Consider the following 27,618-nt stretch of genomic DNA (forward strand, 5'->3'; position numbering starts at 1 on the left):
ACGCAAGCTCGGTGCAATCTTCTCCCGAAATTTCGACAGCAGCCGCTAAATATTAATACCTACACGCAGATTGAGTTTCGGGAAGCTACGATTCAAAACCAGTACGCAGGGGAGCGGAAACTAGCGAGAGCAAGGCCAATCAGATCATACCACGTAAGTCTATAATGCACAGCAATCTTCTTATTTTCATCCCCCCGATCACCTATCAGCTAAGTATCCCATGCGCTGACGTCGATCGCAGCAACCCGCTTCCAGCCAGCAGATCAAAGAGCAAAGCAAGCATGCGTCTTGTGTAGTAGGCACGCTTATGGACTGCCACACAGTGCTGCTACTGCGATCGCGACACGGACGACGATCGGCTAAGCTTCTCTCTAAGAAAAGAAAGAACGAGGAACCCAAAATTAGCACGCCTAATCTATAAAGTGGCCGGCTGCGATCGGGCCGAGCTTTATTCACCCTCCGTCCGACCGATCGTACAGACTGCGGATCACTGTGTGTTCTTAGTGGTGCGGTCCCCGGTCACGTGTAAACGCCAAGAAGTTGCCACCCGCGCCGTCGCCCCGCGCCCAATAAGCTTCAGAAGACAACGACCACTTGCAAGGTAACGCGCGCGCGCACGCTGAGAGAACGAAAGGTTGCATCGCGTTCCAATTGCACAAGAAGTGCAGCATCGGCATCTTCGGTGGATCGCCGTCGTCGTCTTCGTTCTCGGTAGTTTTGCGCCAACTGGATTTTCAAGTTCAAGAAGTGAGAAGTTGCACCCTCCGGAAAGAGAAGGGCCCGAAGCAGATGTTAAAATCTCATTGTCATTGAGTGCAGTGCGCGAAATTTCCATTGAAAGTTGAAAAAAAGTGTTGCGGTGCTGGTAGTTGGTTTCCGATCGTTGAAGAAGAATCAAGTGCAGTTCAAGTGATCCTCTCTCGCGATGTCTATCAAGCGTAACGATAAAGACTTCCCGTACATCGACCTGGGCAATGGGTTCATGATCTACGTCCAGGCTGAGGAGTACACCGATCCCATCCTCAAAGCCAAGGCCGAAAAGGAACTCAACGAAACGCCGGAAAATGTGGAGAAAGCTCTCTCGGAACTGCGAACCCTCCTGAAAGCGGAGAAAGACCTCTTCATCCCGGTGGAAAACGATCAGTATCTGATCACGTTCCTCCGGGCAAACGAGTACGTTCCGCAGAAGACGTTCCAGATGATTCAGAGCGCGTACCGACTGAAGATGAAGAGCAAGGAATACTACGAAAACACTCCCAACCCCAGCTCGATCCGGCACGTGTTCGACGAGGGAATGATTTGGTTCATGCCGGAGAGGGACGCCGATGGAGCGGCGATTTGCGTGGTGGAGGTTGGAAGTGAGTATGGGGAAATAGAGGGGAATATCGCAAACATTTGAAACGTTGGGATGAAAAGTGGTACAATTGGTAGGTATGTGGGTTAATTTTCAAATTATCAATTGTCAGTTTTCTTCTTGTTTTCTGTTAATTAACCGAAATGTGTGATTTTGTGTTCCATACGATGTGATATGAAAAAACAAATCAACGATGTAAAGAACCGCTTTCTCGACAGTAAGTCTTCAACGGTTGTAATACTTATGCTTCTAAAGCGACTCATTTGCAATTCTTTTTGGGCACTGAAACGAAACCGGTTTGGTGAAAACAGTTTTTGAATATGTATATTTTGAATAGGAACTAAACAAGTTTTCAGAATATTTGGATGGTGTGTCGCGAAAGAGGTGACATTAGTGGCAGTTGGTCCATCAGCTTCCAGTTAGATCGAAATAAAGTTCGAGGGTGTAGGAGTTGATCGATTCTCTGAATTGTCCGTTATCTTTACTTAACACTTTATCATCTGATTTCTTCATTTGTCTATAAGATGTTAAGTTTGTTGCAATTTTGAGATTTTTAAATAGGCAAAAGTATTGCAAAGAGTTGTGTAAAACTATGGAATAACACTATTTGAATAAAAGCTTAGGCCATACTAAGCTCTAATAGATAAACGAACAGTTATATACGTTGAGGATGTCAACTTACGGGGAGTTTAGGAATCATTTGATTGGATTTTTTTTATTTTTCCAGGCATGGAATAATCTTCACGCATGACACAAATAGTCAATGACAAAGAATTCTCAATGTACCCTAGTGTCCCAGCTAGTGTTTCACTAAAACCATATATCAAAATAATTAACATTTTGTACGAAAGGTATGAATTTCAAGCCATCAAGGCATTTCACATTTCAAATCTTTTCTGGACTGAGCTAAATTGACTAACTGGGGTTAGTTGAATGAATTAGTTAAGAGCTTGGGAAGATCCTTCATAACACAAGTTAACAAAATAAATCGAAAGTCGTTAACTTGAACGACTAAAATTCATTATGCATAATTACTTGCTGATTTCGGAATCGTGCTTCAAAAAAATATAAGTAGAACAGATTTTAAGTTTTACCTGTTCATTTTTATTCAAGAATGCAATTTCAAATTAGTCAAAAATGCTGCCATATTTTTTTTTTCAAAGCGACAGTGTCGTTAAATATTGTTTTTTTAATGGCACTGGCTTGCATATTTTTTTATTACTTTTCGGAAATTGGCACGAGTAACAGAGTTGTTCGAAATATTTCTATACTGAGGATATTTTTGAAAATTTTGAACAAGATTCTTCGGAATATTGGGGAGCTTTTGAGCAGATTCATTATGATATACCAGGAAAATCAGTGGTAATTAATTGGTGGATTTTTCATGAGAAAACCTCGGCGAGGTCCTGCGTGTTGATTCATAGTATCCCAACAAACATTTTTGCTGTACAAGAGTGGAACAAACTATTCTTAAGCAAACTTTAGTTTAAGAAACTGTTATTCACCCTGTACTGTTACTTGGGATGATTTCTGATTATTGTTTTTTGGAAGTTTATTTCAGAACTGAACTGGCATATTTCTGATAAACAAAGTAACCAAAAATTCAGATTAGAAGGTACTGTATAAGCTAAGCAGCTTATTTTAGGTTGCTCTTTATCCGTCTAAGCAGCTTCATTTTTAACTAACTTTGGAACTTGAAAGTTCACATAAGGTAGCTGGATATCCTCCTAAGCAGCTTCTGCCGGATCTTTGCCAAAATTCATGTAGAAATATAAATGTTTTTTTTTTTCAGATTTATCACAACCTTGATGGTATTGTTAATTCATATCTGAAATTGCCTCTGATAATTATATTTTTACACCGTCTGCTATGTAGATTTGAACTGGATCCTCCTGCGTGGTAGACTACTGACTTACCACTGCGGTGCTGAAGACACTTGAAAAGTCAAGCCACAGATAGCAGATGTTTAACCTAGAACAAAATTTAACTCATAACCTGTGAAAAAACTGTAAACAACAAGTACGTTGCCCATTGCTGCCATCTACGTAACAATTTTCTTGCAGTAATTGTAATCTGACAGGGATTATTTACCTGTGTCATTTGTACTCAAGCGTTATGAATGCGATCGTTGCGCCACAGACAAACAGACGTATCACTTGGAACAATATGCGATAAAAATCATCGTCACGCAAACATAATCTCCCAATGCTAATTACGCTGTGGTACGCAAACCGGAGCAAAAACGATGCGAGCGCTATGAGCGAGCGATTTGCGAACGATTTGCGGAATATTTGAATAATCCGTTAAAAAGGGAAACGATGGGAAGTGAGTAGAGTAAGAAGTCTGTTTGGCTGTAGTTGCGCCATCTCCAAATGATTGAAAGTTATGTTTTCTTATTGGAATGATGGTTGAAAGTGTTAACACACTTTTCGTATGTAAGCATAAACGTATGTTATCTATGGTCAAGCCAAACTACTGTACAAGTGTGCGAAACTATCTGCCGACAGAGAATTGATTCAAGTCAGACTTCCCCTGCCATTCACTTCATCGTAATTATGGTAATGTGGTAGAGCGTAGGGCTTTCACGCAGCGGATATCGGTTCGAATCCTTCGGGCGCTTCATTGATTTGATAAATTTATATTTGTCTTTTATTTCAGTATACTTAAACAGTTGTTTTCTGCGAAATATGTCATTTAATTCTTCCTTGAAACACAATTCTACTGAACTGAACTTCAACGGGTATTGAATTTTAAAGTGAAGTTAAAAATAATAAAGTGCCTCGGTGCACTTCGGAGTTCTATATCTTTGGAGTCAATGAACCGGTTGAGCTGAAAAATTGCCACAGAACTAAAAATTACCTCTATTTATTATTATTAGGGAGATTTTCAGCCCGAAGCTGGTTCATCTCCATACCTCTATTTCCATACCTCTATTTTTATTTTCCATCGAGTTCAGGAACTTTCATAGACAAAATGTAAAATTTCTGTTGGTGCCAAATTGTAAATAAAAAAATCATACAATTTTGATTTCTATAAATCAAAACCCTCACGTTCGAAGAGAATGCCATTGCGGCTCGTTTTTAATCTTTGCAGCCCGACAATAAATAGCACAAAATATTTCAAAATGAATTTTATTTTTGAGTTATGAGGAAATTGTTTATTTTTTTATGACTAAAATATTAACGCGCACTGAAACGGCAAAAACTAGCAATAGCCCATATCTCATAAAAACTTTGATGAAAATTTCCCAAGTCTTTGATAACAGAGAGATGCTCCTTCTTTTTCTCATCTGCACGGAAAACTACTGAAAAATATTCATAGAATTCCCAGTAATTCAACAAAAACCTGAATTTTTATTGCTTCGCCCATACAAAGTGTTAGGCGATTTTGATCAAATTTATTGCTAATTTCTAATTTTTAATTGCGCGATAATATAGCTGCCCTTTTCTATTTCCATTTTGGCATTAGCAGAAACTAATTTTTTTGCCTATAAAACTTCTTGAGCTCAATAGAAATTAAAAAAAAAAAACAGGTTATTATTAGTTCTGTGTCAAATTTTCAGCTCAATCGACTCATAGACTCCAAAGATACAATCGGAGGTCTATAAATGGCTATTTTATATGGAAATCAGAAAAACAAATACCTTTTTCTTTCCAATACTGTATCTCCAGGAAATACTGCTGTGATTTTTCCAGGAATTTCTGCTAGTATTCATCCTAAGATTCATGTATCGATTCTACAAGAAGTTTTTGGTGGGATCCCTCCAAGAGTTCCTACAAAAACTTCTTGTGTGATTTTTTTAGGGATTCCTCCGGTGAATCCTAAAGGCATTCATCTAGGGATTTTATTTTCTATAGACTACACAAAGAATTTCTCCTGAGATTTTTCAAGAAATTCCACCAGTGATTCTTCAAGGAATCCCACGAGGAAGGAAGATTTCTACAGGGATTTCTCCAGAGATTTCTCTAGGTATTTTTCTAGGTATTTCTAGGAATTTCTTCAAATATTCTTCCAGGTATCCAGGTGATAGGTATTTCAATGATTTCTCCTGATGTGTTGTTTAAAGACATTTCCACAAGCCTTTAAAAGTTGTGAAGATACTATTATAGCTATAGAAATGTATGAAATTTATTTATATAGAATATGCTACGAATGTTTTTACAATACACGGTCTTAAAGTTTCGAATTTCACTGCTTAGTGGTTAGGTGTGCAGAGTGCAAAAGTAAGTCTCGGCTTCATATTAACAATTCGCTTTCACTTGTAGTTATTGGGCACAAACACGAGTATGTTGTGGATTGGCATCTGAGCCGAAAGAAAGATGTTTTGTGAAAACAGGAATGTTCATGGTGTGGACTTCAGTTTGGCTTCCTATTCCGCAGAATCATTACCTGTTCTGTTGCTTAATTGGTTAAAGCGCAGGTCTAGCGAATAAGGAGTCGTGGGTTCGAATCCCACCAGAACGGGATTTTTTTCACAAATTTATCTCTCAATTTGTCAATCGGCAACGTTCTGTGCTTTCACAAGTTTTTCTGTATGTTTATAACATTCAGAAAATCTGGTTAATGCCAGTAAAGGACAACATGTATCAGTGTTTCTGCCAAGGGTTACAATGAAAGTGGCATCAGGGAATCCCCTCAGGACTTACTTCTGGGTATTCTTCCAGGAGATCCCTCAGGTCTGGGTATTTCTTTTGGATATTCTGCAGAATCATTACCTGTTCTGTCGTTTAATTGGTTAAAGCGCAAGTCTAGCGAACACGGAGTCGTGGGTTTGAATCCCACCAGAACGCGATTTTTTTTTTCACAAATTCGTCTCTCAATTTGTCAACTAGTAATATTCTGCACTTTCTAATCACAAGTTTTCCTGTATGTTTATGACATATGTACCAGCATTTCTTTTATATTTCCAACTAAAGATTTAAATGGAATTTTTGTAGGAAATTTCTCCAGGATTCCCTCTGGGGTTTCTCCTGGAGTTCCCTGGAATGTATGCTCCAAGAATTTCTTCTATAGATTTCAATGGAAGTTCCTCCAAGGAGTTTCCTCAGAAATCACTTCTGGGGATTTCTCCTGGAGTTCTCACCGAGGATTCCTCCAAAAGTCCTCTCTGGGTAATTTTTCAGAAGTTTCCTCTGTGGTATTAGATGAAAGTTCCTTCAGTAATTTAGCCAGCAGATCCCATTGGGATTCTTGTAAGAATTCCATCTGGGCATTCATCCTGGAGTACCTTCTGGGGGTTTCAATGAAAGTGCTTTCATAAAGTTCCCTAGAAGTTGCTCCTAAAGATTCAACCAGGAGTTTCCTCTGGGGATTCCTAGACAATTTTTCTCTTGAAATTCCTCCAGGATTTGTCTCTATGGAATTCTCACGAAGTTCCCTCCGGGGATTCCTGCAGGAGCTCCCTCTGAAAATATACAGGAAATTTCTCCAAGGGTTTCCTTTGGGGATCCCTTCTTGAATATTCTTTCAGGAGTTTTATCATAAAATTACAATACAATGTAGAAGTTCCTGTTGTTTTTTTTTCAGGAGTTATCTTTGGGAATCCCACCTAGAAATGCCTCTGGAGATCTTGAGGATTTGAGACATTTCTTTTGGAGAAATGTCTTCAAAGGAAGTTCCTTCTGGGAATTTATCCATGTATTACTTTTGTTTATTCCTTCAAGAGTTATCCTAGATGTTCCTTCAGAGATTAATCCAGAGGATTCCTTTGTTTCCCAGGAGTTCCCTCTGGGGATTCCTACAGGATTTCCCTTTGAAAGTATATCCAAGAGATTCCTTTGAAATTTCCTGCAGGAGATTCCTCTGAAGATTTCAATCTGCAGGAAATTTCTCCTGGAGTTTGGGGATTCCTCCAATAAAAAACCTCTGAGGATTCGTCCAGGCATTTCCTATAGGGATTTTTCCAGAAATTCCCGCTGGGGATTCTTCCAGGAATTGGCTCTGGGGATTCCTACCAGAGTTCCCTCTGGGAATTTCACTAGGATTTCCTTCGGGGGAATCCTCCAGGAGTTTCCAATGATAGTTTCTACAGGGAATTCCCAATGGATGTTCCTTCTGAAAATATCTCTACAGATTCCTCCAGAAGTGTTCTCTCTAGAGATTCTTTCAGGAATTCCTTCAGCGGATTTTTCTAGGAGTTCACTATGGGGGTTTCTCATAGAATTTCTACTGAGAATTCCTGGAAGAATACACCAGGATGATTCCTAAGAGGTATTTCTGAACATCTGGAAGAAAGAACTTTTGGAAAACTCTCCGGAAGGGACTCTTGGAGAAATCCCCAGAAGCAACCCATGGGATTCATGTAGGTTTCCCCTAGAGGAAACTCCTGGAGGAATTTCGTGCTTCCTTTAAAGAGCGAATAGCTCACCTGAGAAGTATTACCATCGAAAGAAACTCCTGGAGAAAATCTAGGTAAAAACTTCTACTGAAATTTTCAGAAAGAACAGCAGGAGGAATTTTTGAAGGGATCTACTGACAGAATCGCCTATGAGAACTCCTGTAGGAATCCTCAGACGGTACTCCTGGAAGAGTTCCCAAAGGGAACTCCTGGAAGAATTCTCGGAGGTACTCCTGGAGGCACCTTCAGAGGGAACTCCGGTAGGAATCTATAGATACAAATCCTGAGAGAATCCCTAGAGGTAATTCCAGGAGAAATTCTCAAGGGAAAATCTTAGAGAAATCCCAGGGACAAATACTTCAGGGAGAACTCATGAAAAAGAAAAACATTTTGAGAACTTCCATTAAAATTTCTGAAGCCACACTCATTGAAACTCCCTGAAGAACTCCAGGAGATCCCCAAAGAGATCTTTTCGATAAATTTCCTGAAGGAACTTCCATCGATCATCCCAAAAGGAACTTCCGAGAAAAATACCCAGTAAGGACTTTTGGAGCAATCTCCAGAGATTATTCCTGGAGAAATTTCCTGAAGAACCTTCTATTGAAAGCTCCACAAGAATTTGCTGGAGCAATCCTTAAGAGATCTCCAGATGAAACTTATTGAGGAATCCCCAGAGGGAACTTTAAGAGAATTCTTAAGAAGAAACCAAGCTTGCTATTTGGTGAAAACATTCGCGAAATGATGCGATTCGCTTCCGACAACGAATACGTTTTCACCCTACCTCGCTATATCAAACCAACCTCCTGTACGAATAGCACACGAACAGACTCGATGCTGATCAGCATTGTTGGCTGCTCCTTTTTGCCGTTGAGCTGTTGCGTTCCCGCCAAGCCTGTCTTTTCATCGCTTTCGATGCTTTTCGATCACCTCTTCACGAAGCATCGTAGGCTGCAAACGTTATTGGTGTGGTGTCGGTACATGCGAATGTTGCTTCTGTGTGTGTGTCGAGCGTTCGTGCCGTAGCTTCTAAAACCAACCCATTCGGTGTTGTTCGGATGTTCGGGTGAGCATGTGGCGGGACTGACAGATGCGTGCAAAATCGTGTGTGAGTTACATCATGTTCGTTTTGCCACCTCTTTGCCTCTGGTCATCGCTGAGCAGTGTACAGTTCAATCGCAAGCGATAAAAATATAATTGATAAGTTGATTGAGCATTCGTGAGGTGATATTTTGCATCATTGGAAGAAGCTCCTGGAGGAATCCGCAGAAAGATCTCCTGGATAAATCCTCAGAAGGAATTCAGGTAGGAATCCCCAAAGAGAGCTCTTAAAAGAGTTCTCTGAGGGTACTCCGGAAGGAATCCTCTGAGACATCTTCAGAGTGAATTTCTCGTGGAGCCTCCAGACGGAGCCTCTTGAATAAAACAATCCCTATAAAAACTTCAATTGAAATCTCTAGAGGAAACTTTTGACACAATACTCCTGAAGAAATCCTTAGAGGTACTTTCTGGAGGAATCCCCACAGGGAGCTCCTGGAGAAATTCCTTGCGGAAACTTCCATTGCAATCTTCACAGAGAACTACTGGATGATTTTCTCGAGAGAACCAGATGAATCATCAGAGACAAATCCAGGAGGAATCTTCAGGGGAAACCCCTGGCACAAAAATCCATGTACCAAGAAACTGCCATTCAAATCACTAGAGAAAATACGTGAAATCATTCTTTTGGAAGAATCCGTACAGGTTTTCCTGGAGATTTCGCCAAATGGACCTGCTGGGTAAATTCCCTGCAGAAACTTCTATTAAAATTCTTGAAGAGAACTTCTGAAGGATTTCCCAAACGGATCTCCTGGAGGAACCCTCAAAGGGAGCTCTAGGAAGAAGCCCCAGAAGCAATTTCTGAGAAATCTCCTAGAAGACACCTAGGCACCTTCAATGAAACTCTCAGAAGGAACACCAGGATGATTCCCTCCTAGAGGAATCCCGAAGGGGGTCTCCAGTTTGCCTAGTGGTTAAGGCTATGGATCACCAATCCGGAGGCGGCGGGTTCAATTCCCGTTCCAGTCGGGAAAATTTTCTCGACTCCCTGGGCATAGTGTAAATTCATGCAATGGCAGGCAAAGAAAGCCCTTCAATTAATAACTGTGGAAGGTGTCCGGCCATTTGACCGAATGCCGTTTGGCCGAATACCGTTTGGCCGAACGCCATTTGGCCGAATGCCGTTTGGCCGAATGCCGTTTGGCCGAATGCCGTTTGGCCGAATGCCGTTTGGCCGAATGCCGTTTGGCCGAATTATGTTCAAAAGAATTTAAAGGAAGTTTTTGACATTCCAACTACCAATATGATCATCAGAAATATTTCCTTCTTTTAATCATAGGCTATTCTTTCTAGTTTTGACATTCAGGGATGAGTTGGCGTTGAACCTGTCAATATTTTATCAAAGATTTTTCCTTCTTTGAGTCATAGGCTGTTCTTTCGAGTTATACTGATGCGAGGAATAGTAACATGGTAACTTAAGTTCATCAATTATTTTCGGCCAAACGGCATTCGGCCAAACGGCATTCGGCCAAACGGCATTCGGCCAAATGGCGTTCGGCCAAATGACCCGGAACCACTGTGGAAGGTGCTCAAAGAACACTAAGTTGAAGCGAGGCAGGCCAAGTCCCAGTGGGGATGTAGAGCCATAAAGAAGAAGAAGAAGAAGAGGGATCTCCTGGATAGTTTCTCTGTAGGATCTTCCATCAAAACCACCAGATGGTACTTATGAAAGAATACCCAGAGAGAATTCTTGGAGAAATCCCCAGAATTAACTCCAGAAGAAATTCCTGGAGAAATACTCAAGAGATCTCCAGAGGGAAGTCCTCGAGGAATCTCCACGAGAAACTTTATATCAAATCCCCAGAGGTAACTCCTGAAGAGAATCCTGGAGTATCCAGAGGGTACTTTTGAAAAAAAAAATCCTATAAAAATGTACAGGGACTTCCATTGAAATATCAAGAGAAATTCCAACTTCTGGAGGAATTTCCTGCAAAAGCTTTAATTGAAACCTTTGGAGGGAACTCCTGTAGGAATTCCAAAAGAGACCTGCTGGAGGAACTCCCAGAGGAAAATCCTAGAGGGCCTTGGAGGAATCCCCACAAAAACTCCGAGAGGAACTCCCAGAGACAATTCCAGGAGGAATCCCCAGATGTAGCTTCACCGACGGCGGCGTTTATAGTACAGTAATGTTCCGATTTTATCACGGCCTCCACGCGTCAGTCTTTTATTTTTCATTTATTTGCTGTTACATTTGATAACAAGAGTTTTCCCTCTTCTTTAAGATAAATGTTGAAGGCGCGTTTTGCAACGTTAAAAATATTAAATATGCATATAGATTTTGTAGAATCTTTAAAAGCATTTTTGAAAGGGGCGTGATAAAATCGGAACAATACTGTAATTTGAAACGTCAGATTGAATTTGGAAGAATTATTGATTTTGTGAAATTTGTGAAGGATTCCCTAGAAAAGTCTTGAAAGAATCAATGATGGAAATCCGGAAAAAAAATTGGAGGACTCCTCAGAAAACCTGACAAAAAATAACATAGAAAGAGCCGCGAGAAGTAAAACAGGGCATGTCCCACGCATGCACTTTTAAGATTCATTTTCTAAAACAATCGAAAATGTTATTTTGTGAGAAATAACTTGTGAACTATAAATGCTATTTATAATTTTCCAGGCATGCAAGTCTTCACATAACCATGATGCTAATTTTTTGGCAAATTACTATGATTTCAGGATGCCTCTTAGAATTTCTCAAGAATACGATGGAAAAAAAACTTTATTGATTGATCTATGTTTTGTTAGTTACATTTCTTTCAAAGGCAATTTTCTAAATTTCTGGAATTACTCTAAAACAGCAGGGATCTTTTCAGGGAAGCAGGAACACAGCATTCACCTTGTGATCCCAACATATATTTCTCCAGGGTTTTATATTTATTTTATTTGGGAATTCCTGAAGAGTTTCCACCGAAAACTTTTGACTGGCATTTCCTACAATGATAGCATAGGAAATACCTTCGGGATTTCACCAGGACTTCTGCGAGCAGGAGACTCCAAGAAATCTCTTTTATAAATGGAAGCCTCCCCAATAAGGTGACCCACACTTATATGAAAAAGTGAAATAGAACTTTCTTTGAGCGTTTGGACTAGAAGCTATGAAGTTGAACATAATTTCCTTTCTAGGTTTAATCACCGCATGATTTGATGATAATTAAATTTTATTGGCTTTTCTCGGTGAACTTAATACTACTCAAAGAAGGAGAGAGTAACGAAAATAATAAAAAAAACGGTGAATAGAATCGCAAGTGTGCGACGAGGGAAATTGAATGGAAATTGAAAATTAACAAAGGGCCATAATTGAACAACACAATCACAACGACGATTGTGATTGTGTGATTGTGTTGTTCAATTATGGCCCTTTGCTAATTTTGAACTTCTATTCAGTTTCTCTCGTCGCACACTTGCGATTCTATCCACCGTTTCTTTCATTATTTTCGTTACTCCCTCCTTCTTTGAGTAGTATTAAGTGCACCGAGAAAAGCCATTAAAATTCAATCATCATAAAACCATGCGGTGATTCAATTATGATAATTAAACTCCTTTGGGAATTTTCGAAACCCGCATGGATAACTCTTCAAATATAGGATTATCCGCGTCAAAGTCTGGGTAATCTCTGATTGCATTAACAGTTTAAGCTTAAGCTCCCACGCTTCACCAGCCAGGTAACTGGGTTAAGCCAACTAAGTATTATTTGTGGCAACACTTTGAGCGGCATGTTGGAACTTTGCCGAGCGCGCTAAGTGTTATTAAACCACTAATGTAGTTCCATGAAGTGGGTGACGAGGTAAATAAGTAACATTACAGCGAGCTTAACCGTTATTGCAACATTTGAGGCACATAACATAACAAACATTAACATTGAATTATATGGTAGTTCCCTCAGAGGTTAAAACATAAGAATAATGTCAAGTTCAATTCAAATATAAGCTGTTTTCCAGACTTAAAAAACAAAACCGCGGACGAACCTATATAAGAAGTCGTTTCAGTGTCCAATCTTTGATCCAGTCCATATGCTAAAGATGGATCTATGTCAAAGATAAATTTCGTCAATCGCATTTGATTCGGTTGGGGCAAGTTCAAATGAAGGAAGAGGAGAAAACTCCCCAAATGCAAATTCAAAAAGTTTCGTTTTGAACCTCATCCATTGGTTCGGTAGTCCGACCTATGTGTCTTTCCGGATTGGCATACATTTGCATTCGCACTCTACACATCTTGATCCGCCTTATCTCTAGGATCTGCAGTCCTTAGGGTACCAGTATTGAATTTAAATCGATTTTTAACTTCTAAACATAAATCTCTTTCCTTTTTTCACTTTAAAAAGTCACGAACATCATCAAAGCACAAAATTTCTGAATTTGAAAAAAAAACTAGCATTGCACGGAAAAACAATATTTCGGGAAAGTGAATGGTTCAAACGTAAGAAAAACAGAAAGACTCGATGTAAATGTATCGTAGATACAATGTGCAAAGCTTTTAGCGAACCATTTCATTACAATACATTTTATTGTAGCTTGTACACTGTATGGTGCAGGAATGGTTTTCACCAAAGACCATATTGTTAGTTTATATCCGGGCAAGTCTTTACTATTTTTGCAGGTTACCCTCAAAGTATTGTCTTGGTAATTCCTCAAAAGATAATAAGATATTTTATAGGACAATTGAAGTCTAAACCAGAACTATTATTGGAAAATGTTTCGAAATGTTGCTGAAATTCTAGCTTACAAATCATCTCAACAACAGCAAAAATCAGACAACCATAATTTGAGCAAACATTCAGAGCAACCGACAACAAAGAAAGCCATATAATCTATGTAATCCATAATCAGGGCCGGATTTACAAATGTGGGGGCCCGGAGCCACAGTGTTGTGGGGGCCCTTAATATAGAGGATATATTTTTGCCCATATAACATGGAAAAATCTTTAAAAAAATGACCCTTTTTTTCAAATATGGTCATGAAGAAAGGTATAAATGTCGTTAGGGAAGAATTTTAACAGGCATGATGTTGATATCCACTAAATTTATTGATAACAGATTTGAAATTTTAGGGTAGAAATTTATATGAAGTAAAAAAATGCTTCTCACAAATGTATTCGCGTCATTAGATTCCCGATTTAGTGAAAATTCATGCCAGAATTCATAGATAAACTGCAAGAAGCTGAAATTTTCAAGACATTTCTAGCAAAATTTGTAGCACAATCGGTGTTGTCGTTTTTGCGAAATCAAAAAAAAATTCTAATGGATCCCTGCTGCAATCTGTGGAGAAGTTGCAGGTCGATCACCATGAAGAAAGAACACTCAACAAAAACTAGATCTAACGCGAGGGAAGGTTCTGGCGACCTCGCACAAGAATTTTCCCCAAAACTATGAAATCTAAGAGGAAATTATAATAAAAAATGCTGAAGAAACTTTAGAGGGACTCCACGATAAGCTTCTGATGGAGTTTCTGACTTTATTTCTAATAGAATTTTTTGTTGAATTATCTGTGGATTTTATCAGTTTGCCATGAACTCATCCTTATTTTAGCAAGCAAATCTCGTAACTCATAAAAAAATTAGACTGAAGCTCTTCGAAATAATCTGCCATAATTTCATGCTAGATTTCCTTTAAAAAATGTTGCAACAGTTTTGGTGTTCTCCGATTTGAGTATAAGTCGTAAAGTCCTCTAAATTAAAAAAAAGGAAATTCTTCAATTCTGCCAAAAATACTATACAAAATTCTTCAACATATTTTCTAATACTTTAAACACAGATAAACAGACGTCTCACTCTACTCATTTCCCATCGTTTCCCTTTTTAACGGATTATTCAAATATTCTGTAGTTCGCAAATCCCTCGTTCATGGTGCTCGCATCGTTTTTGCTCCTGTTTGACGTTTGCTCATTACCGCCATCTACTCAATAAATTTGCGAACCACATCGCAATTAGCATTGGGCGATTATGTTTTCGTGACGAGGGTTTTTATCGCATGTTGTTCCAAGTGATACGTCTGATTGTCTGTGCTTCAAATTTAACAAGAACTTTTTGACTCTGCGGTTCTGGAGTTCCTCTAGAATTCAATAGAAGTTTTTCTTCATGATTTCCGGTATTTTTTCATACGCAAAAAATAATGGTTAAAACTTATAACCAAGGCAAAATTTTAAATTTCATTAATAGCTGGACAAATAGTTGTAGTCTTTCTCAAAAGTATCACAACATATCACGTACATCTTGCCGGTAGACAGTAATTTAAAGTTCTAATGACAAAAATCAAATCAAGATAAATTTATTGCAATACTTTTTTCTTGCTTCACATTTTTTTTTCGTGAAGTGAAATTTTGTGGGGGCCCCTGAAATGTGGGGTTCCGGGGCCCTGCCCCCCCCCCCCCTAAATCCGGCACTGTCCATAATAGTTATGTATGTAACGAGTTGCAAAAAGTTCATTTTTTCAGCACGAGTCGTACATTTATCTAACGAGGCTTGCCGAGTTGGAAGAATTCGAAGAGTGCTGAAAATCAAATTTTCCAACGAGTTCCATACAACATTTTATGCAATGATTTTTTCATAATGCAACTCATATCATGCCTAACTTTACCAAACACCGTATCTAACAAAATCCACGAACGGAGAAAATCGAAGGGGAAGTTCGCTGTTCCCATAGCAACTCATATATTTAGGATTTCAGAAACGTGAAAAACCCGGGTATTTTTTCACAAATCATCCAAATCATCCCCGAAGGTGAGTGATGCAAGTAGTCCTTAACGAAATTCAACGTCTCATGTGAAAATCTCTTTTTTGTTTACATATGTTGCATACGGTGTTTGGTAAAGTTAGGCTTGATTTGAGTTGCATAATGTTCATAATGCAACTCAAATGCAAAGAATAAATCATTCTCGAAAAAAAAACTATTTAAAATCACGAGTTCTCATTTGTTACGCTCCTAGAAGAAGTTCCCACGGAGCTTCTAGAGGAACTCCCAGTGGATCTCCTAAAGGAGTTCTCAGTAGAACTACTAGAAGAATTCCCACTTGATTCTCTGAATAAAAAAAACATTTCAAAATTAAATGTTCCCATTGGTTTAAAAAATATATTAATTTTTTTTTTATCTGTAATTCACGTGGACATTTCCCCTAATGGGGTAGGGGTCAATTAAAAGTTCACGCTTGTCCACGGGGAGGGGGTCAAAAAGCACTATTTTTTCTGTCCACGTGGTATATGGATGCCAACCAATCGCTTCCTCGAGTGCCATCTTTGAAATATTTGTAAATTTAAAAGAGCATCACCCTGCTTGTATTCATGCAAAGTCACAAACGCGGTAGACGCATCGTCTGTGATCCGAACACTAGATGTTGATCCATCCAGCGTTGTGCGTATCAGCCTAATTAGTGTCGCCGGAAAATCATGTCTTCATATTCTCTGTCAAAGCTCATTTATCTCACTGAATCGTACGCTACGTGAATATCAACGAGCAAATGGTGAGTCGGCATGTTATACTCCCGAAATTTGTCTAGGATTATCCGATAAAAGGATAAAAATCTCATCCATCGTTGAGCGGCTCTAATGAAAATCGGCCTTATATTCGCCGACGAAGGAGTCCTCAAGAGGTCAAGTATTCAAACGTGGTGAGACCAACTATGAAATCTGAATGGTGCTTCAGACGACAAGCTCCTATTAACAACAACAACATAAATATAGATCTCAATCAGAGTATATGTTTATCTTTAGCATTTTGAACCACCCGGCATCATAGATAATCTACAAATCAATCTAATCCTGGAATATTTGTCACGAGTTGTCCAAGAATGGATACTTACGCTAAGATTGAAAAGATAGAACGGAACCAACTGATAACAGCGGGGTGCCGGACAATCGAAAATAATAACAGCAAACTCGTTATTCATGCTTCCCCTGTGTGCTCGAAATACTTCTACCCAAATGTGGTGATAGGGGACCCACGCTTATTCTTGTTTACGATAAATGCAACTTTCTAATAAATATCGCATATCCGTTTCCCGTTTGATCTGCTGTCGTAAACGGGAATAACCACAGCAGATTGTAGATCGATAAATGCACCGCTCGTTTGTAAACCAGAATGAGGGTGTGTACCTTATGCATATACCTGTCCTAACGCTGTCCACGTTGCTCTTTCCCATCCCATCCGATCCAAACAGAAAAATGGAACACGGCGAAGGTGTCGATCATCGAACTGATTGCCGCCATCCGCATTTGCGTCGAGTGCGCCATACTGGATCCGGAAACGCAGCTCCACGGAATTAAGGTGATATTCGATACGGAAGGTCTTTCGATGTCGCAGATCGCCCAGAACACCCCGAAGCACGCCTGCATGATACTGGACTGGGTGCAGAAGGCATGCCCGTTCCGGTTGCGGGGCGTCCACGTGGTCAACAACTCGATGCTGTTCAACATCCTGTTCGCCATCTTTAAGCCGTTCATTTCGAAGGAGTTGCGCGAAAAGGTAAGACAGTTTAAAGATGTTTTCTTTTTCGGGTAATCGAAAGTAATGCACAGTGGGCAAGAACAATTGAAAACTTTAATTTGAAAATACTTTTATAATATACTTTTATATATGACATGTGACTAACTAGTTAGCTATAAATAGGGTAAATCGCCAATTATTGCGCGGCTAAAGTCTCGCCAATTGTAGCGCACTTCATGCTGTTCTCCCAGCGGCTTTTGAAAAATGCTATTTATATCCTTTTTTTCCTCTGTGCGTTGATGTCTAAAGGCGATCTTGTTCTATGTATCTCTTGTCTATCATTAAAACGCATCATCATCAATTTTTATTTGCCATAGGATGTATGACATCGTTGAACTTCTTAGAGGACTGATATAATGGTGTCCGGCCATTTGGCCGAACGCCGTTTGGCCGAATGCCGTTTGGCCGAACGCCATTTGGCCGAATGCCATCTGGCCGAATGGCCGTTTGGCCGAATGCCGTTTGGCCGAATTATGTTCAAAAGAATTCAGAGGAAGTTTTTGACATTCCAACTACCATAATGATCATCAGAAATATTTCCTTCTTTTAATCATAGGCTATTCTTTCTAGTTTTGGTATTCAGGGATGAATTGGCGTTGAACCTGTCAATATTTTATCAAAGATTTTTCCTTCTTGGAATCATAGGCTGTTCTTTCGAGTTATACTTATGCGAGGAATAGTGACATGGTCACTTAAGTTCATCATTTATTTTCGGCCAAACGGCATTCGGCCAAATGGCATTCGGCCAAATGACCCTTTCGGCCAAATGGCGTTCGGCCAAACGGCATTCGGCCAAATGGCGTTCGACCAAATGACCCGGAACCGATATAATCGTGGTCTAAACCATCATCATTAGAAAACAAACGATATGTTAAGGTTAGATAAGGGCATTTTTTTATTATCGTACAAATTGGTACCAAGGTTCTCAGAATTCAATGAATTTTTTTTCACAGGTAGGGTTTATATATATATGAAGAAAAACAAAATTGAAAACAAAATAAGGGTCGCCTAATTTTCCGGAAAACTCCAGTGGAAAACCAACATTTTCCACAGACACCTCCTACTTTGAAAAATCATAACTCAAGAACGAAGCATCGTAGGCACAATGTTTTTTTGCCTTTCTCGTACACCTAAGTGTACTGAAAGGCTATATATTCACTCAAAAAACGATTTTTCGATAGAAGGCTCGGAGGGTCAAGTCACATATACCAATCAACTCAGTTCAACGAATTGAGATGATGTCTGTGTGTGTGTGTGTGTGTGTGTGTGTGTGTGTGTGTGTGTGTGTGTGTGTGTGTGTGTGTGTGTGTGTGTGTGTGTGTGTGTGTGTGTGTGTGTATGTGTGTATGTGCGTATGTATGTCTGTGTACAAAAAGGTCACTCACTTTTAAGGCACTTCCCATTGGTCGATTTTTCGGATTATAGCTCGAAACGAACCGGAATTTTACCGCATTGTTTGCTATTGAAAATGGTCCGGATCGGTCAAGGCGTTCCGGAGTTATGGCCATTTGAGTGATCCGGACCAGCACCGGTAGAACTGGCCACATATAAAACTGAACCAAATCCCCGACCAAGCCCCATCATGCGACACATCAAACTGCGGCGATTTTTGTAACCTTCAGCATGGTTGACAAATTTTGTGCGGATATTAACACAGGAGACCGAAAATTCTACGATGTCGGTCTGAAATTCAAGATGGCGGTCTAAAATCCAAAATGGCGGCTGTAAATTCAAGATGGCGGCTGTGTAATGGAGTTTTATGCCCTAAACCATGCAATATGGGTATATTTTGTATGGGGAAGATGTTTGGAGTTAAATAATCGCGACCATAACATCCAAGATGGCGGTCTAAAATCCAAGATGGCGCCTGCAATTCAAGATGACCGCTGTTTAACGGAGTTTTAGGCACTAAAACCATGTAACATGGGTATATTTTGTATGGGGAAGATGTCTGGAGTCCATAAATGGCGATTTGAGTATCCAAGATGGTGGTCTAAAATTCAAGATGGCAGCTCCAAATTCAATATGGCGGCTGTTTAATGGAGTTTTAGGCCCTAAAACCATGCAATATGGGTACATTTGGTATGGCGGTCTAAAATCCAAGATGGTGGCTCCAAATTCAATATGGCGGCTGTTTAATGGAGTTTTAGGCCCTAAAACCATGCAATATGGGTACATTTGGTATGGCGGTCTAAAATCCAAGATGGTGGCTCCAAATTCAAGATGGCGGTTGTTTAATGGAGTTTTAGGCCCTAAAACCATGCAATATGGGTACATTTGGTATGGCGGACTAAAATCCAAGATGGTGGCTCCAAATTCAAGATGGCGGTTGTTTAATGGAGTTTTAGGCCCTAAAACCATGCAATATGGGTACATTTGGTATGGCGGTCTAAAATCCAAGATGGTGGCTCCAAATTCAATATGGCGGCTGTTTAATGGAGTTTTAGGCCCTAAAACCATGCAATATGGGTACATTTGGTATGGCGGTCTAAAATCCAAGATGGTGGCTCCAAATTCAAGATGGCGGTTGTTTAATGGAGTTTTAGGCCCTAAAACCATGCAATATGGGTACATTTGGTATGGCGGTCTAAAATCCAAGATGGTGGCTCCAAATTCAATATGGCGGCTGTTTAATGGAGTTTTAGGCCCTAAAACCATGCAATATGGGTACATTTGGTATGGCGGTCTAAAATCCAAGATGGTGGCTCCAAATTCAAGATGGCGGTTGTTTGGTGGAGTTTCTGGCTCTAAAACCATGCAATAAGAGTATATTTTGGGCAAGATGTCCGGAGTCCAAAAATGGTGACCTGAATATCCAAGATGGCGGCTCCAAATTCAAGATGGTGGTTGTAAAGTGGAGTTTTTAACTCTAAAACCATGCATTATGGTTATAATTTATATGAGGAAGGTGTCTGGAGTCCAAAAATGACAACCTGAATATCCAAGATAGCGGTCTAAAATTCAAAATGGCGGCTTCAAATCAAAATGGAGGCTGTTTGATGGAGTTTTAGGCCCTAAAACTATGAAAAATGGGTATATTTGGTATAAGGAAGATATCCGGAGTCCAAAAATGGCGACCACAATTTCCAAGAGGGCGATCTAAAATCCAAAATGGTGGCTCCAAATTCAAGACGGCGGCTGTTTAACCCTCTAATACCCAAATTTTTGATTTTGATCTAAATATCATTTTTCGTCATCTAAAATCGATTTAAACATGTTTTGGAAGATGATTCTTTTTAATTCTCGATTTCGTGAATTTCAGTTTTTGATTTTTCTAATTTTTATTTTTGAACATCCCCACACTTTTATATTTTTCCTGGAAGCCAATTCGGGGAACGGATTTTTTGAGATGAAAACATTTTGAGATTTTATGATTATTGTTAAAATATTATTATTTTAAAAAAATTTCACAGAAAATTTTATTTTCCGTGTAATTTTAAGGAAAATAATTTTAGAGTGTAAGTGTAAACTATTAAACAAGGATAGAATGATTTGGGAAAAATTTAAAATATGTTAATTGTAGCGATTCAATACAAAATAAACAATGATTTCTAAAAGGTGACTAAAACATCAATTTTTCAATGATTTTTAAAAAATGTAAATACGCTCTAAAATACACCAAAAATCATTTTGAGATATACAGAACAGTCCTAAATATCTGCCAAAAATATTAAAAAATTGATTTTCCACGAAACAAAAATAACAAAAATGCTCAAACTATACCCCGTCTAAAGGCGGGATTGGGTATTAGAGGGTCAAAGCAGTTTTAGACCCTAACTGCATGTAATATGGGTAGGGGAGACTGAGGAGACCCATGGGGAGACTTGTTCCCCCCATATTTTCTCGGAATCAAAAACAGTTTTCTTCTAGCATATTTTTCCCAAAACTACATCTTGACAGACGACAATGTTTTGGTTACAATTGATTTTGATTGTACATTGCATTATTTTTAATGGCTGATGGTTTGTTTTCAGTCCTTCAGAAATCTTTTAGGCGATTCCGAAAAATCTCAATAACTTTGTAAAAATTGAACCAAATCGTGTCAAAATTTAACAGCACATAGTGTAAATAAAACACTATCAAACGTATTTATTCAAATAAGACTGTTTTATAAATATTTTGATTAATGCAGCTTGGTATATACAACAGTGGCATGGGGAGACTTGATCCCTCGAGGATAACACACACATTATACATGTGAAAATTTAAATTCTATTCGGAAGCCTCTATTTACTCGGAATTCTAGTGTATTCAATGATAAAACTTGTCAGATAATTATTATTTTATTACACACCATAAAAAGAGGGATCAAGTCTCCCCATTTTCAAAATACAGCATAACCTTAACAATTTAAGGAAATCTTATAATTGCAAATTCACCATATTCATCAAAAATACAAGTAAACTTTAAATGAAAATGAATAGGAAGCTTCTGGAGTTATTTTCCGCTTAAATTAACCATGTGGTCAAAGGGGGATCAATTGTGTGTGTGTGTGTGTGTGTGTGTGTGTGTGTGTGTGTGTGTGTGTGTGTGTGTGTACTCCATCTAACACCCACTGTCCGGCAGTGATATTATGGAAGAAAGCATTCTGCAACGCCATTTTTATGTCGTTGCAAATTGCTTTGGTCCGGGAGTTAGACGGTGATAGCTCTATTGCAGATCCAGTGACCCATTTCAGAATGGTTGGAGAGACACTCCATTCACAAGTCACTTTCACTTACAATAAGCCCCGCATGTGTGCATTACCGTTATCAGATGGATAATGATAATACAAACACACTTCCTGTTCTAAAGAAAATTTCTTTAAAACTGGCACGTATTTAGTGAATCATAGTAGATACAATAATCAGAACAATCTCACCAAAAATTATCTGGGACGGCGATGCTGTTATCATTGGGAGGTCTAATTCAACTTCTTCCGGATATCCTCACTCCATCTCTGCCAAGCGCATAATTGATTAATCATTACACCACATACCATGCTTTCAACATTAAATAAAAGCACCCACTATCTAAATGGCGCTATTTGAATTCAACGCGGCTTCAAGAACAACCAAATTCGCAGTACCTATATTTTTTTTATTTTTTGCCAAAGCTTTTTCCCAGTGTGCATTGAAATCATGCTACGCGCGTCACCTCACATCTCGTTTGTCATTGCCGATGTATTACACAACATACGTGTTGCGTTGCGACATCACATGCGACAAAGAATTGTCGCCCACCACCGACGGTCGCTGAACAGACACGCATACTATCGAAACATCCACACAGCGACTATCAACCGCGTTACGTTTCATACGAAGAACGATTCAAAACGTAGGTATACACTCTTTTCTTTTCTTGAGGCGAGTCGTCGCGCAAAGTATATAAATATGTACCAAGGTAAGAGATTCCCGTATTGACGATTTTGCGCCAAATACGACGCACAGGCAAATAAAATTGTCCCACCACAAAATATGCACACCGGTTTCAGCATACATTGGTTGATGTCGCCGCTACAGTTTTCCAGTAACGCAGCGTTATTTTGGGGTGGTGTTTCGACTAATCGGTTTGTTTATGCACTGTTTCCTTTGTTGTTGGATGTGTGAACATTGTGCTGTCAAAGATTGAAAATTTGCACGATCGTCGCGAAATCCTTGCAAAGCTCAATAAATGTCAAAAATGAGACTCACCAACACATCTGCGTTAGTTATGAAAAGTTGGTGTTTTTACACTAAAATGTCATTATTTCAGCAAAGTTTGTGAAGTTTTGTTAGTTTGGATGTTTCTAAATGCTGAAAAAATATGTTTAGAATCAATTTAAAAAAATTTGTTACCGATTTTCAAATGGCGATATTTTCTGTTTTATTGCATGGAGCTCACATTTAATCCAGTCAGATGCAATTAAATAATAGCTTCTAAGATGGGAGTGCTTAATTTCTTAAGAAAGTTTGGTAAATAGTGATGTGCCCATACAAATCAGCGCACACTTCATAACTATTTTTTGCTTTTTTCCTTTTCTCACTAATCCGTGAATATTAGCAGGAATCTCTTACCTTGGTATTTAGATACTTTGGTCGTCGCGATGCCAGAACGCAAGAGATCACGCACACACAACCATCACTGCAAACCACGCGAGAACAAAAAAAAAAACACAACATGCCGTCCCCCATCGCAAGCCGAAAATATTACGGAGACACTGTTTTTGTTCACTTCATTAGAGCCACAGGCACTTAAAAACACAATGTTTGTAATGACCATGGTTCGGGCCAATTGAAAAAACAATATTTAGATACAAAAATCTACGTTTTCACCAGAAAATCGCGGTTCATTTCACGAGCGCATCACTAACGCGACCGACCGAACCTTAAAATTTCGGCTTCCTTGGTCAAAGGGGGATCAATTGTGGCCCATTTTTGAAAAATACATCATAAGACATGCCTCCATAAAAACACAGTTTTGAAAACTTTATCAATAATTTAAAGTCCTTCTGTTGTGTATAAACTTGCAAGAGATGTTTACCTTCCATTCTGTATGAAAAACTGATCAAGTTTTGTGTTTTTCTTGAAGTTACAGGCAAATTTAGAAAAAGGGATCAAGACTCCCCAGTCTCCCCTATATTTGGTATAGGGAAGATGTCTGGAGTCAAAAATGGCGACCGCAATATGCAAAATGGTGGTCCAAACACTAAGATGACGGCTCCAAATTCAAGATGGTGGCTGTTTAATGGCGTTTTAAGCTCTAAATCCGCGTCATGGGTTTATTTGATATAGGGACGAATTGTGGACTCCAAAAAATGGTGACCAGATGGTGGCTGTTCAATGGAGTTCTGGGCTCTAAAACCATGCAATATGGGTATATCTGGTATGGGGAAGAAATGTGGAGTCTAAAAATAAAGACCAGAATAGTCAAGATGGCGGACTTAAATCCAAAATTGCGGCTCAAAGTTCAAGATAGCGGCTTTTTGTTATGGTGAAATGGGAGAGCGTCCAGGTGCATTTTTGACTCGCATTTTTGAGAGCACCGATCTCGTCATCCACAAAACGCCCGAAAACGAAAATGCTACTCAATGTTTATCACGAGTGAGCAAGGCTACTCATTGCTTTTTCAGCTCTGTTTGTTGTTTAGATGACGAGATCCGTGCTTTCGGTATTTGCAAGGCAGCCATTGTGACGGCCATCTTTGGATCCGCTCATATATCTGGAGCTCGTCGATATAAAATTCGATCAGTTTATTTAAGCAATAGTAGCAATATGGATGATATTTCGATGGCTTTTAATGATAAAACCGAAAGCCGGTTTTGTAAGGAATCGTTTGTATGTATTAATTTTGTTAAATTTCAACAGTATCCGCTATAAGAAGCGAATCCAAATGATCGAATTTTATATCGACGAAAGCACATACGACCTATTCAAATCGAGCTCCAGATATGTCCTAAAGTCATGTAGGCGCAAACATCAAAGCTACATAAACGAAATGATTTCTGGTGCCATGTAACGGATTTTTGTTTAATGTATGAAAGTGCGATATTCATCTACATGTCACTTGAGTTTTGTTGAAATGTGTTTTCGAAGGCACGAGGAAGGCGCCATCACCGCTAGGTGGATTAATTAGGGTTTTGTGAAATCGATGTGGTTTTTCTCCGTTCCTGAGTTATGACCAGTTTTGTGAAAATTGATAATCAAGACGGTCGAAAATCAACCAACATCTGGACCATTTCCACAAAACTGGTCATAACTCAGGAACGAAAAAACAAACGATTTTCCTCAACAGTGGAGAATTTTGTGGAAAACAATTTTCATTTTGTATTTTTTTGGATTGCTGAGGAAATTTGCTTACGATTTCACAAAAAAAAACATAGTGTCTACGATGCTTCGTTCTTAAGTTATGATTTTTCAAAAAAAAAACGGCTCATGTAGCATATCTGGAAAATTTACACAAAATTGGTCATAACTCAGGATCGGAGAAAACGACATCCTGAAAATTTCACAGAATATAGCTTATGTAATTCCCTTCCAAAAATATATTTTTTTAGAATTTTCCCGGAGTACGAAAATAGTTTTTCCGACTTTTCCAACCGATTTTCCTCAACAGTGGAAAATTTTGTGGAAAACAATTTTCATTTTGTATTTTTTTTCAATTGCTGAGAAAATTTGCTTATGATTTCACAAAAAAAACATTGTGTCTACGATGCTTCTTTCTTGATTTTTCAAAGTAGGTGGTGTCTGTGAAAAATGTTGGTTTTCCACTGGAGTTTTCCAGAAAATTAGGCGACCCTGATTTTTTACAATTTTGTTTTTCTTCATATATATATAAACCCTACCTGTGAAAAAAAATTCATTGAATTCTGAGAACCTTGGTACCAATTTGTACGATAATAAAAAGAAATGCCCATAAGCGGCTTATGCAGTCACAATTCTTAGTCCGTTCTTGCGCACTGTGCAATTCAAGCAAAACTTTCGGTCGTCGACCGTTTTTAACGGTTTGCGTTGCAGCTATCACATATGTGCTAATGAATTACCTTTCTAAAAAAAACTCGTTTTACACTTCCGCAGATCTTCTTCCACAACAAAGACTGGAAATCGCTCGCAAAGCAGATCAGCCCCAGCTGTCTGCGGCCCAAATACGGCGGAACGTTGGCAGCTCCCGAGTACGAAGGTCGTCTGCTCGGTGATTTCATGCAGCTTTATGACAAACATTTTGATAGTAAGGAAACCGATTTTGAAAACCAGTTTTGCTCGAGCTTTACTGATTTTTTCGCTCTCTTTGTTCGGATTCTCGACCATAAGGGCAATAATCCACTCATCGTTCAGGAACACTCATCAGAACGTTTCCTATCTTTGTCCTGCTCTTATTTTCAGCACTCGATGCGTACGGATACGTGGATGCTGCCGGTCAGCGGAGATCAAAGTGAACGCTGGATCGAACACTGTGTTGCACAGCAACAGTGCGCCCTCTTTTGCCAGAAGCCTTCTTTGGGCAGCTCTCAACGGTTGACCTCTGTCAACCTCCCGTGGTCGTCGTCGCTCGTTGAGACCTCCGATGCCTTGTGACAAACGATAACAGTGATAATCAATATGTGTACATGTATTTATTTATTCGGAATCGCCAGTTGAAAATCGTTCTTTCTTTGTTTGGTAATTAAAAATAAAACACTTAAAACCCAGTTCTTTTCCATTACAATTCCATTCTATTCGATGACCGCGATGACAATTTATTGAATGTCTGTGTCAACTGACCCCAGCTTAAAGGTTGCCGGACTAGGCTGGGACAATAAAAATGCGGCAGTTTGTTTCTTTTGCCAGTTGGAGGTAAACGATTACAAAAGAATCAACCGGCTTAAGCCAGAGGATGATGATGATACCATAGCCCCAACAACAGGGGATTCCGTCATACGCATGGCGGATGGATAAATCCACCAGCCAGCAGCACCAACGTTCTGATGCTGTTTGAATGCGTAATTAGTACCTGACTATATGCATACGTTTACTTGGTATGTGCATACGAAGGTGGATGACACCTTCTTGTGGCGACTTAAAGCAAAGTTTATTTCGAAATGGAGGACACATGTTGATTCAAGAATGGTTCCGATAGAACGACATTCTATCCATGAATTTAATGGCGGCTGTACGCTTGATTTATCACCCCAGTGTTTTATTTCTTGAGTAACTTGTATACTCTTACTTTTGAGAGCCTATTATTTTGGTTTGCTTAGAGATAAAATGGTTTAACCCTCTAATACCCAACCCCGCCTTTAGACGGGGTATAGTTTGAGCATTTTTGTAATTTTTGTTTCGTGGGAAATCAATTTTTTTTTATTTTTGGCTGATATTTAGGACTGTTTTGTATATCTCAAAATGGTTTTTGGTATATTTTAAAGCGTATTTACATTTTTTTTTAATTATTGAAAAATTGATGTTTTGGTCACCTTTTAGATGTCATTCTTTATTTTGTATTGAATCGCTACAATTAACATATTTTAAATTTTTCCCAAACCATTCTATCCTTGCTTAATAGTTTAAGGGGATCGAATACACTCTAAAATTATTTTCCTTAAAATTACACGGAAAATAAAATGTTATATGAAAAAAAAATTAAAATAAATATATATCAACAATAATCATAAAATCTTAAAATGTTTTCATTCCAAAAAATCCGTACCCCAAATAGGCTTCCAGGAAAAATATAAAAGTGTGGGGATGTTCAAAAATAAAAATTAGAAAAATCAAAAACTGAAATTCACGAAATCGAGAATTAAAAAGAATCATCTTCCAAAACATGTTTAAATCGATTTTATATGACAAAAAATGATATTTAGATCAAAATCAAAAATTTGGGTATTAGAGGGTTAAGCAGTGTAATAGCTGGATAGCAAAACAA

The 27,618-nt window shown here is 38.9% G+C and overlaps 1 protein-coding gene across 1 annotated transcript; it reads left to right on the forward strand.

Annotated features, from left to right (window-relative positions):
* LOC109622663 (clavesin-1) lies at nucleotides 1-26,404 on the forward strand. Its single transcript, XM_020077070.3, has 4 exons — nucleotides 1-1,358; nucleotides 16,934-17,238; nucleotides 25,794-25,944; nucleotides 26,100-26,404. Exons 1-4 carry the CDS (start codon nucleotides 926-928, stop codon nucleotides 26,150-26,152), a joined length of 942 nt encoding a protein of 313 aa, XP_019932629.3. The 5' UTR covers nucleotides 1-925; the 3' UTR covers nucleotides 26,153-26,404.
* Nucleotides 26,405-27,618: the final 1,214 nt, after the last annotated feature.

This window comes from Aedes albopictus, chromosome 2 (genome assembly GCF_035046485.1).
Source record: "Aedes albopictus strain Foshan chromosome 2, AalbF5, whole genome shotgun sequence".
In the NCBI taxonomy this organism is placed as follows: Eukaryota; Metazoa; Arthropoda; class Insecta; order Diptera; family Culicidae; genus Aedes; species Aedes albopictus.